The sequence below is a fragment of the Lissotriton vulgaris genome, chromosome 9 (genome assembly GCF_964263255.1).
Source record: "Lissotriton vulgaris chromosome 9, aLisVul1.2, whole genome shotgun sequence".
In the NCBI taxonomy this organism is placed as follows: domain Eukaryota; kingdom Metazoa; phylum Chordata; class Amphibia; order Caudata; family Salamandridae; genus Lissotriton; species Lissotriton vulgaris.
The window spans coordinates 342,916,035-342,929,090 of record NC_141697.1 but is presented as its reverse complement, the minus strand read 5'-3'; the positions used below and the strand labels follow the sequence as shown (position 1 = coordinate 342,929,090).

The following is a 13,056-nucleotide window of genomic DNA, read 5'->3' as shown; positions in this document are numbered from 1 at the left end:
TAGTATGACGGCGGGAGTGTGTTTCAAAATTCTGAAACACTGACAAAACCACCGGGAGTGCAGTCACCCGGTTGGAGAAATATATTAGGGCATCGTTGGCATTGAGTACGATCTTTTCAGGGTCAGTTGTCACCTCTGGGTACCTCGTGATGTTAGCCCTTCAATGAACCAGCATGCCAGCAGCCAAAGGCATAATGCAAACAGTAGGGGCAGAGATGGCACCGCCTGCCTCGTTCCTCTTTCTGACTCAAACTTGTCTATAAGCACCCTATTACCCTCACTGCCACCCTGAGTGCTCTGTACAGCAAGGACACTGAAAAACAGAACTTGAGGCCTACCCCAAAACATCTCATACTTGCAGTCAATGGATTTGAAGGCCTGTTTGGCATCCAATGATTGGTAGTATACAGCCACACCTATAGCCGTCTAAGGTTAAGAAGTTTTGCCCATCCTGGCATGATTCCTATCTGGTCCTCATGTATGAGGGAGGTAATCACTCTAACCATCCTTATCGCAAGAGTTTTAGCCAATAGTTTACTCTCTGTATTTAACAATGAGATAGGGCAGTAGGATGCACAGAGCTCTCTGGGTTTGTCTTGTTTGGGGATCACAACTATAAAGGCCTGGTTAAAGTCTGACTGAAGGTCCCCAGCATCCCTGTCCGCCTGGAACATATTGCAGAGATGTGTTTAAGAAGCAGGGCCAATTGTTTAAACAATCCCACAAATTGTGTTGGCTCTGGTGTCTTCCCTATCTGCATGGTATCTCCATGGTACTAAGCATTTCTCCTATCTACTTTAATGACAATTCTTCCTCTAACGCTTCTTGATCTACTTAATCTAGCACAGGTAGCTGCACTTCCCTAAAAAATGCTTTCATTTCCTGACCTACGCAGCTCTCTTTGACAGTATATAATTTCTGATAATATTGCATGAATGCCGTTCTATGGCCCTGTCCATTGAAAGGTAGTAATTTTTGGCCACAGTATAGGTGAGGCTGCAATATTGTTCCCTGACAGCCACTATCTGCAAGTACAGCTCCTCAGTCCCTGTCTTTGTCCACTCCCATTCCAGATTGAGTTGTGCCTCCTGTGCATGTACCACCCCTTATTACATTTTCGGTATAGGGCCACTACACGTAGGGCCTTGTCCTTCAGTACAGGTCTTGTATGCCTCTCAGAGCATAAATGGGGAGTTCACTTACCCCTCGTTCTTAAAATATACCTGGGAGTCAACCTGAATGGATGTAATGATCTCTTGATCTAGTAGCACCCACATGTCTAGTCTCCAGAGACGTGGGATGCCTGAATCACATTTACCCATTGTGGCCTCCAATGGTGAGTCCGAGACCCCTCTCCGGCACTCATTAAATTTCATATGCAGGGAAAAATATGTAGTCCAAACATGAGAAGGCTTGTGAACATGGGAAAGAAATAGATTTTGTTTATCTGTTGGGTGCCAGACTCTTCATGGGTCAATCCAGCCCAGTGCATGCACGGAGCAAATCAGGGACGTGGATGTCCACGGCCAAAAGGCTTGGGTGAAGCTTTTGTCTAGCTCCCTATTCATCACATCATTAAATTCATCTCTCGTCACAGGCTGATTGGCACCCTCTTTCATTGGGATGGGCCTCATTTTGTCGAGGGCACAGCACTGCAGCTTGGAAGGGGCGTGCACATTAACCCTCAGGATGTCCCTCCTGTTCCATCGCACTGTATTGCTACATAGCACCCCTCAGAATCTACCAACTGGTTGTCTAACTGAAAGGGAGGGTGTTTCTTGGTAAAAATAGCCACCCCTCTGGAGCCCCCATAAACCAAACATGGGCTTGTAGATTGAACAGACCCCTATTAAGGCATCTACAGTTGTTCCCCAAGAGATGGGTGTCTTGCAAGAGCACGAAGTTTGGAGAATGTCGACAGATATACTGCACAACAACTCATTTTTAATGTTACAGTTCAGACCGTTCACATTCCATGATAAACATTCAGACGTACAGCCAGAAGCTATACGGATTGTCGGTCATGGGAGCTTGTCTACTGATATTGTGAGATCCCAGCGTCTCCCATGGACTCCTGTATCCCTCCCGCCCTCCCTACCTACAGTGAGTGTGGTGCCTGAAACCTGAAACTTAAAACTGTAAATCATGTTCCCCCTCACTCAACTTTTCCTTCTTGTGGATGCCAAACTAACCACCCCCAACTTCAGAAAGATCAGACCCCCTCCCACCCACATAGTCACTATCTCAAGCATGAGTTATTTAACCTCCCAATTTCTCTCCTCCTTCCCCTCCTGCTTATCAAACTGTATACAAAGGACAAGGAATGTCATCAGTGTATATGGACTGACTCACCTTAAGACTTTGGGGTGTTCAGAGGGGACCTTCTAAGTTCATCTACAGGCCTGTCTTCACCCATGTCTGCGTCGGAGGATCTGCCTTCCCCAGTGTCCCTACTTGCAGTCGAACCTTAGCATTGGCGCTGTGACTGTGAAGTCCCCAGTTTACCCCAGTGACACTCATCTCTTTCCGAATCACACTTTGCAGAGGTCAAGAATGAAATTGAACATAATTGCATTGATCTTACAGAATACTGTACTAAACCATGCCCAGACATAAGAGAAGAGCCTTTAATAAATTCAGAACATGAGCTATTGGTAAATGGCTCATGTATGCGACATGAAGAAAGAGGTTTGAGTACTGCTTACGCAGTGTGCACTCTATGGGGTCCAATTAAAGCATCATATTTACCAGGAGTAAAATCTGCACAGGTAGCAGAACTAATTGCATTGCAAATCTGAAAGTAGCCATGTTTACTGATAGTCAATATTGCTAAGGAGTTGTGCATGGTTTTGGTCAACTCTGGATGCAAAGAGAGTTTCTGACTTCATCAGGTACTCCTATCAAAAATGGAAAATTTGTGAAAGATTTGCTAAAAGCAATCCATTTACCAGAAACTGTAGCTGTATTCAAGTGTGCTGCTCACCAATCTGGCAATGGCAAAGTGACAGCAGGTAATCGATATGCTGACCAACTAGCTCAATATTGTGCCAAAAATAAAATGGCATAAACACAAAAATTGAACCAAAGAGAAACAGCGGCCAACTTATGTTGCTTGAGAGAGTGAAAACATGGGAAGAAGTGAAAGATTTGCAAACTGATGCAGACCAGGAAGAAAAGGAAGAATTGGTGAAAATAGGATGTCAGAGAAGGACTGGAGATGGTGTAATTGTTTACCTTGATGGGAGGCCTATGTTGCCAAACTGTATGCGAGCTCCTATGGCTAGGATGTATCATGGTGATTCTCATCTAGGGCGAGATGCTATGATTAGATTATTCAGACAAACTTGGTTCAATGCAAAGTTCAGGAACGTTGCAGAGAGTCTTTGTCATAGGTGTTTGGTGTGACAACAAATGAATCCTGGGAATAGAACTGTAGTGTTGTCAGGAAAGATTGGAAAGGCAGAAGGTCCTTTTATTTGACTTCAGATTGATTTCATTCAGTTACCCCCTTGCAGAGGAATGAAGTACGTTCTTGTCATTTTCTGCCTATTTTCAAAATCGGTGGAAGCTTACCCTACACATAGGAATGATAGCATCACAGTAGCAAAACTACTACTTAGAGAGCTCATACCACGTTTTGGTTTTCCAGTAACGATTGAGTTAGACCGAGGGAGACATTTCAATAATGAAATAATTGGTCTAATCTGTGAAGCATTTAAAATTGAGCAAGAGCTGCACTGTGCATACCGACCAGAGGCTTCTGGAGTGGTAGAACAACTGAATGGCACAATCAAGTTAAGACTGGGAAAGATTTATGAATCAACTCAATTAGAGTGGCCAGATGCTTTACCTCTTGTTCTGATGGGACTCAGAAGCATTCCAGACAGAAAAACAGTCTTGAGTCCTCATGAAATACTCATGGGAAGAGCAATGAGACAGGCATGGGTGCCAGGACATAAGTTGATAAATATAGCTGATGATTTAGTAGTAGAGTACTGCAAAGAACTAGCTGACCAAGTCTGTTCTTCTGTTCTATCACTCACCAGGTTGGAGAAGATGAAGTCACCAGGCAAACAACTCCAGCACACGATATGTTTCCAGGTGACTGGGTTGTAATAAAGGAGCATGCACGAGAATCTTGCCTAGCTCCAAGGTTGGGAAAACCAACAAAAGTGATACTGGTTACCACTACAGCAGTAAAATTTAAAGGAGTTCCAAATTGGATTCATGCGAGCCATACAAAAAGAGTGGCTGAACCTGACGAAATTGAAGCTGAAGGTTGTGCAGCTGAGGAGTCTCGAGAAGGTGATTCTGAAGTAGTTGATGATGAACGACCGAGCACTATTCAGGATGAATGAATTCCAGTAATTGACATTCCTGTAGATGTTGTGAGAACCAGAAGCCAAACCTACTTAGATAGACAGAGTGATAGTGAGGTTGAGTCAGGAATAGAAGAATGTACTCTGATTACAAATATCAAAGCCAAAAGTAATTCTGAGGAGGAACAGTTAAGGAAAGATCAATATACTCAGACATTCTAAATACCTGTCACAGTTCCAGAGTCTGAGAAGGGACAGATAGGTAAAAGGGCGAGAGCTCAGGAAGAAGAAGAGCAAGAGGTCGAGATACCTGAGCAGGATCAGATAGATGTAGACAAATGTGTTCAGGAAGAAGAAAACACACCAAATCAGAGTCAATTGCAGCACATACTTGAACAAGGTCAGATTAGTATCCAGGCAGAAGAAACAGAAGAAAAACCTGGATCAAGTCAGATAGAGAGGGACACAACTGAATGAAAACAAAGGAATAATTGAAGAAAAATAAAGCATAGTGCCAGCTAAAAGATTAAGAAAAGGAGATAATTGGCCTGGTTTTGTTAAGAAATTAAAATTTCGTCTCAAATAAATAAATGAAGAACCAGAGCAAGTAAACAAAATATCAAGTCAAACTGTGTGTTCCACAGAACAACCAAAAAAAGAAGTCCGCGTTTGAAAAGACTGAATAATAAGTTCAGAGGCCCTGAATGGACTTATGTCACTCTTGAAGATCTTGAAAAACTAGAATTGAGGGATGAAGAAGATGATGAACTAATTAATGAACTGGCAGACCGAGAAGTAAAACCAACTTGAAATTCGCAGGTTAGAATTCTGTGAAAGAGTCTCAAAGAGGGGTTAAGTCTCCTTAATCAAAAAATGGCTGATAAAACTGTTAAAGGTAAACCGAAAAGAAATTGCCTAAAAACATGCTGTAGAATATGCACATGTAGTGTAGTAATAATACTCATGATATGGTTAGGATTGACAATAGCTATTCCTTATCTAATGAGTAAAAATGAGAAGAATGATACAAATTTTCATGAGAAGGTAGAAGCACCTGAAAAATTAGACACACATCGAAATATAGACAATGTTAGGCAGCAAAGAATAGAAGTAGAAGCATCAGATGAGGAAGGATTGCATTACGATAAAGTTAGAAATAGAACACATTTGAATGTATTTGCAAATTTATTAGTACATTATGTAGAGGCAATGGAAATAAGTGATTGCTATGTGTGTATGAAGCTACCATTGTCTGTAGCAGAAGGCGTTACTTATCACCATTTGCCCCTGACATATGGTATTTCATGTAGTATTTTAGCTAGTTTATTTTACAAGAAAGGACCCTTACAATATTATTATTATAATTTAGATGTGATTTTTTCTGAATTTCCTATTCATAGTAACCTAAATCCTGTACATAGTAAAGGTAACATAGCTCGTTATATGGGAAAATATTTTCTAACAATAGATATAGCTGAGGCACACAAGAATAATTGAACATGCATTTTACATGAAGAAGAGAAAATATTTTTGAATTTAGTTGAGAAAAGGAGAGAGGATTTCCAAAGAAAAGCTAAAGAAAAGAAACTAGAAATTCCTGAATGGGCAGAAAATAAAGAATACACCTTGAATGGCAAGACTCATGCTGCTATGTTACTGGACTTTGAAAAGAAAGGGAAACTCTGTCTCCACAGGGAGAGAACAAGTTATTATAACAATCTATTCATTGGTTCTAGTGAATGTGAACACAATTATAAAGTAATTGGGGGTTGTGGTTTCAAAGATGGAACTGAACCGGTATTTCCTGGATTTTATTATATTTGTGGGAACAAAGCATATTACAAATTGCCTGATCATTGGTATGGGAGTTGCTTTTTGGAATAGTATTCCAAAGGTATACACATAAATAGAACCACTGGAAGCAATGAGGATACTAATGAACTAATACGCAGTAAAAGAGCTAGTATAGAAGGAATTGTAGGTGACATATTTAGTGCATTGATACCTTCAGTGGGAGTGGTTTTAAATACTGAAAGAATTTGCAAGTTGTCGACAGTAGTGGATCGTTTATCAACTGACACTGCTGGAGGATTTCTGATGATCAATACTGAATTAGTAGCAGTAAGATCTATGGTTTTACAAAATCAACTTGCTCTTGATACATTATTAGCAAAAGAGGGCGGAGTCTGCAGAATGATAAGGGCGCAACATTGTTGCACTTACATACCTGACAAAAGTGTAGAACTGAAAAAGTATGTAAGGAATATTACATATTTTTTAAAAAAAGAACTTAAACCACTGGAGGTTGATAGTGCATGGAAGAGATTAACGGATGGTCTCTTCTCCATAAGTAGTTGGTTTTCTAATATAGGGAAAGGTTTTGTAGGTAAAATACTGATGCCAATGGTGGGAATAGCCCTAATGATTTTAGGAATAATAATTTGTTGTAAATGTCGTAAACATAAGAAGACATATGCAGTAAATAAAAAAGAAAATAAAATAAAATAAATATCAATGAAATAGAATTAGAAGAATATAATGGACATTTATACAAAAAGGTGAAAGACTTTCATATGAAGAATGAGAGGAATAATAACAAAGTTTGAAGAAATTGAAATGGGTGAAGTGTAAAGTTGGCATCTGTTTCATTAATTAGTGATTATATAAATATTCATCAAAGAGGGCATTGATGGAGCAAGGTTTTACACGTAAAGTGACTTGCTTGTACTCAACCCTCTCGTAATAACATTAATGTACTAATTAACATGTTTTTGTCTTATTAATATTGCATTACACAACATAATAGGTATCTAGGGGAAGCTTGTCAATGTGCTTTTACTAACAATAATCCGCTTGCACTAAAATGGCTGCTGCTATGCGGAATTTTCTACTGCGCATGCGTCTGTCATGCCCACGTGATATGCTTGGAGGGAAAACTTCTGCTTCTGCGCAATAGAACTAAGATGGCCGTTATGTGTCCTAAGGTGCAAGAAGCTTGCACCCCTGCCTTGCTAAGCTGTCTGTTTCGCATAATCTCTAACGCAATAGTATAAAATAAAATAATGGGAGCAGAGTAGAAAGAAGTAGTATACAGTGTATTTATTTATTCCGTATCTCTAAAACTGTTCTTCTCTATTTTTACATGATAAACTGAATGGGCCTAAATGCTTTGCTGAACTGCATCTTTAGAGAAACTGCGACTGCGCGACAAGTTACAGAAAACTGTAGCCTTGAATCATGGCCAAGACGGGCATGGAAGGCGGAGAAGAATGAACTTCTTGCCTTGACAGAGGAAGCTAAATTGATAAAATTGTTTATTAAAATAAAACATTTGACACATTTCATTACCGGGAGGAATAAAAAGAACGTGGGTTGATAAAGTTATGGGAGGGGATGTCATGAATACATGATTGACAAGTTGCCTCTATAAAAATATGGTGTGATGGTTACTCCTTGTTCTTATCCAATAAAATTGTGGGATTCACACATTTGCAACATTTGGGGGTGGTACACTGACCTGAAAAATAGTGTAACTAGGGTAGGCTTAGCTAGCTAGATTGTCCGACTTGTCCGAATAGCTGACCTGTCACTGACCCAACGCCCTCAATAGGTGATCGAGAGCAGAGTTGCTGGCGGAGCACTCTGTCAGAAGATTCGATAATTCAATCGGGGTTATTGGGAAGGAGATCGATGACCCAATCGTGGTTCGACTGTTAGCTGCAGAGAGGGTTTTAACTCTGGCATTTTGAACTTTACCTCTGGTGCGAGTCTTAACCTGTGGTGGTCCTGTCCTGATCCAAATTGGTCCGTATCCTGTCCTGGTTCTGACTCTGGCTTGCCCCTGTTCTTTTCTGCTGGCACCTGTACTTTGGGATCTAATTTCATTGTCTCAGCCTTTGACCAGGGTTCGTCATCACACTGGAATAGGAAACTATTAAGGGTGGGTTTGTCATTGTACTGTTTTCCTTTTTCTCTTACCCACCTTCAAGTGTTTTAAAGACACATTTCTCACCAAGTTATTGCAAATGTTTGTTTTAAATCTACATTAGTCTAAAACATAATAAGAAATTAATTTGAGTTTCATGTTTTATAAGTCTTTCAGAGATTTACTTAGATAAAGATTTTAAAACCTTTCCGAGTTTGTGGTTATTTATGAAATGCTAAATGTTATTCTTGCTATCTATTTCTCTCTAACTCCCTTGATCCTTTAGGACTTTAGGTATCGGTGACTTGGATTGGTAAGATAAATGGTATAAAAATCCAAATGGTAAAAAAACTCCAATTGAATAGAGTGTGTAGGTTTACCTGCTTAATGTAAAGATATATGGGCCCAGGTGAGTATGTTGAGCAGGTGAGCCAGCGGTCTATCAGTAGTAAGGTGAGTTAGTGTACAATATAGAATTTTTCGCACGCTGAATGCTGCAACATTTGCCTGTCTGTACATATCGTATTGTATTGTTTCATAATTGTATTTATTTAGCACCATTCAGGTTGCCAAAGTGCATTATCTAATGAGTTGCAAGTTACACCATGAAGGTGGGATTTGTTGGCAGGGTGGTGTATTTTGCTATGAGGCTACCTGGTGTGTGAGTGACTGGAGTGGTGCTGTTATTGCCATGTTTCGGGTCACAGTGCTTAGACTAATGGACTAAAGGATGAGTGAGAAATAGTGTGTGGACAAGTTATAGTAAGCTGGCTGCTGTAAATTGGTCTGCAGACCACATGTTGAGTTTCTAATGCTGACAATTTTCACACCACTTCATGTGTTCTGAATGCTAATTAGTACTGACCACACTGTGATTCTTGTGAGCATAGGAGGACTCGAAGAGGTCAAAGGAAGGACAAAGATCTCCCCGGGATGGACTGTCTTACAGTCATGCCAGTATGAGTAACCACATATGAGTGATCAATTTTGAGTATGCTGGGAGATGATGCAGGGGTGGACTTCCAGGATGCAATGCACACGCAGCATCTCAGGAGCAATATGTGCTTGTCGTCTTTGGTGCAGAGTGATTTGGTTCAGGTGGATTGGGGTTAGGTATCTGACACTGTAGAGTGTTCTATACCTGCTCTTATCTGTTAAAATAAGCCAGGCTGGAAGGGTTTCATTAGAACCGCTAATTGTATAACTGTCACCTGCACTGATGAGAGCTGGCCGAGGCAAGGTCTAGCTGTGGAGATTCCTGTGATTTTTTGGTAACACTGTTTTAGCAAAACCACCAAGAAAATACCTGTCATGCAGCCTGCACTGACTACAGTCGGCAGAGGTAGGCTCCAGCTGTGGTGATTTCTTTCACTTTTAGGTACTCCAGTCTTAGCGGGCCTGCCACAAGGCAATCCAGTGAGGACAACATTTGTCTTCCAGGCATGCAGTGATTACAGTTGCCTGTGGTAGAGTTCACTTGTTACAAACCCATGATCAACTATTCCATTCCAGCTCATGCAGCCTGTTGGATACACACAGGGGTAAAGTTGGTCTAACCTACAGTTTAGTCTGTGTGGTGAGCTCAGGATTGGGTGATAACTCTGGCAGGTGTCCATCACCTTGAGTCGAAACAAGCCTAAGCGTCTCAAAGAGTCTCAGATTGTACTTCTTCAAAATTTCCAAACAGTAGTTGTGAATCTAAATTTTCTGCTGGCAGAATGGAATGTGTATTTGCATATATAAAATTGCTAATTAACAGGGCCTTGATTATAACTTTAAATGATTTGTCATAATTTGTGGAGCAACCATTTATCAACGAGGTAGTGTGTCAGGATTAAAATTGGCACTTCTTGGGGGCGGAGGTACAGGTTTTTCTTTAAAGGGCCTGTCTAGTGAAGTGTTATACTTCATAATGCCCTAATTCGTCATCTGCCATTCCAGTTCACAGCCAGTTCAACTGTGAATATGGGGGCTATCACATAGACAAATGAGCAGCTAGCATGGCCCAAGTCACTAGATAGACCCTATAAAAATTAGAAATGTTTATCATCCTTTCCAAAGCCGTTCGTTTTTAACCTGAAATGAAATCAGTAGGTTTTTGAAAAACGTATCAATGTCCACTTCTTGGGTGTTTCTAAGTTGTTAAGAGAGCAAAAAATGAGAAAACTTTGGATTACTCGGGCCAGTGCACACGGACAGAAAAGTATGGACTCTACTATGCCATGATGTTGAAGAATAACCTATTGTACATAAAGCAATGTGCGACTTACCTATAATTGAGGCAAACAGTTCAGGTGAGGAACTCCCAGCCGCCATGAACGTGGCCCCTGCCACATCTTCACTTAGGTTCAGTTTCTGTAAAAGAGGTGTTGGTTACTGCTTGGATGTGCACACATCTGAGCACTCTGAGTTACTGTGAAAAATATGAACACTAGCCAATATTTGTGATAGTCCTGGAAACAATGCTCACCCCCCCATTGGAGTTAATAATAAAATGTTTACGCCCATTGGAACAATACTTTTGTAATTGATATTAAGAACACAATACATTTGCCATAAAATTTCGGGCTACAAAATTCTAACATACAATCATTGACCGCAACTCTTTCTTTGAAATTGCAGTGCTTTACTACGGCGAAATATTTTATCACTTGCAATGTTATAATTATGTATACTTTTTTATTGATCAATTTTTAAGAACCCATGCAGAGTTTGCAGTAGGTTTTGCTCCCAAAAATCACAGATAAAAGTTTTGTTATGCTAATGCCCACAATATCAGAGAGCGGGAGTGGGCACAGCCCGTAAGTTATAGAAAATAAAGACAACTGTGTTGCTATGTTCATATACCATTATAAATCACCAAACTAAAGGTCAAGGAGTATGGGCAGGTTCTTATAGGTGCCCTCCTTATGGTGCCAAGGGAAGATGCGCACCTACAAACATCATTACATCCATATGGCTAGAGGAAGGCAAGTTGGCAAACAAGTTTTATTGCCTTTGGTGACAATATTCTACAACGGGTCCTGAAAGTGATTCACGTGCCCTGGACCAGGTAATAACCTTACTGACTCTTCATTCAATCAAACAATACACATTATATTTCATGGCTCACTTTTTCATAGTATGGGTTCACCATTGATGCAATTCAGGAAGGACCTCATGACCTAGTTCTTTGACTGAACCCCCCCCCCCCCCCACCCCCCAACCCCATTCCACTCAGCACCTTCAGACCCTCAAGGGTGAGTAGTCACGCTTTATAAGATCACTGATTGATTTATTTATTGACAATAGGAATATATCTGTTAAAAGCAATATGAATGTTATTATTGTCTACTATTTTGAAGTTTATTGTCTGTATTATAACGTTTTTACTGCCAGTGAAGAGACATTTTGCTTTCCTTTGAAAAACAAACATCTATACATGCTTTGTTCGGGAATGTTCAGCGAATCAATGGAGACGAATGAGAAGAACGTTCAACCTTGCTGTGGTTTACTGATGGATTACATTAGCACATTAGTTGAATGCGTCTTACATTTATTTAATCAGGTGCAGGGCTGAGGGTACAACAGGGACAACAGGGACTATTTGCTGAGGATTGAATTAGAGAGAGCGCAAATTGAATTTTAGGGAAATTAATGATGTTTTTCACTTACAGAAATGTTACATGTCTAAAGCTCATACGTGTACTAGACAGTATAGTACTGGGATTGCGTTGTGAGCCTAAACATTCCTTGTGGGGTACTTAATGGGCTACAATTTGCTTAAACTGTTTAGGGGAGTGAAAGGTTTTGGAAGCAAAATAAATAGAGGCCCTGATTCCTAGGTGGCTGGAGTTTACCTACCCTCTGTGGAAACCTCTGCTTGAGCAGGGATTGAAATTCCAAATTGGGTCGTATCAACTGCAACCTGTAGACACCCTTTGCAAATCTTGCTGGAATTTAACAGGGGAAACAAAGTGTGTAGTATTTATGGTACTGTATGGATGGATCACTGACAGAATATCGGAAACAAAAATAGTGTGCGGACAAAATATTGTGTCAAAAATATTGAGGACCGAAATATCAAGAAGGTAAGTGGTAATAAGTAAGTATAGATCTACTATTCTTAACTCCACATCTACATACCTTGACATTCTATATATCGTCAAGATACATACATGTGGAATTACATATAGTAAAACTTTGCTTACCTACAGAAACTTACCATCACGATATTCTTGTCCTCGATGTTCTTGACACAATATTTTGTCTCACAAACTTTTTGTTTCTGATATTCTGTCTAAATACCCCAATAAATAACATATTCAGGTTGAGAAAATGGACCGTCAATGAGATGAAGCCCATACAGTACTACTGTCCTCTTTAAAGTATATTCTTGCACCCTTGCAAAGATCGGCTGGTTGTTACTTTTCTGAGGTACGAAAAATACAAATTAAGATAAAAACATTGCTCTTGTAAACTAACATATAAAAAAAACTTGAACATTACAGCAGGATGTGGCAGTGTGTGAAAGACATTCCTATGCCATGTCTGTCTGAGGACAAGATGCATGGTTCACTCAGTGCTTCTAAGTAGTACCTGCTCGCAGTTAATTGATGCCTTGCCCACACAGGTAACCAAAGCCATCTGTTTGAACTTATGGGCCTGAAGTCCAACACATAATTTGTTTTACATACTCCGTACAAAGTAAAATAGTCCGGATGAGCCTCATACTGTGCAAACATTGACACAGAATAATGTCAGAGAGCAAGAAATGGCAGGTATTTAATTAGGTTAGAGCACCTCCTGTAGACACAAACTCTCATCCTTTCT

The 13,056-nt window shown here is 40.2% G+C and overlaps 1 protein-coding gene across 2 annotated transcripts in view; it reads right to left on the bottom strand.

Annotated features, from left to right (window-relative positions):
- Positions 1–13,056, bottom strand: part of LOC147690098 (sodium/potassium/calcium exchanger 4-like) — a 558,445-nt gene that overhangs the window by 383,103 nt on the left and 162,286 nt on the right. For both annotated transcript variants that reach the window (XM_086937689.1, XM_086937688.1), the window contains exon 5: positions 10,515–10,599. In XM_086937689.1, the coding sequence (XP_086793815.1) occupies positions 10,515–10,599 (85 nt within the window). The remainder of the gene's footprint in view (positions 1–10,514; positions 10,600–13,056) is intronic.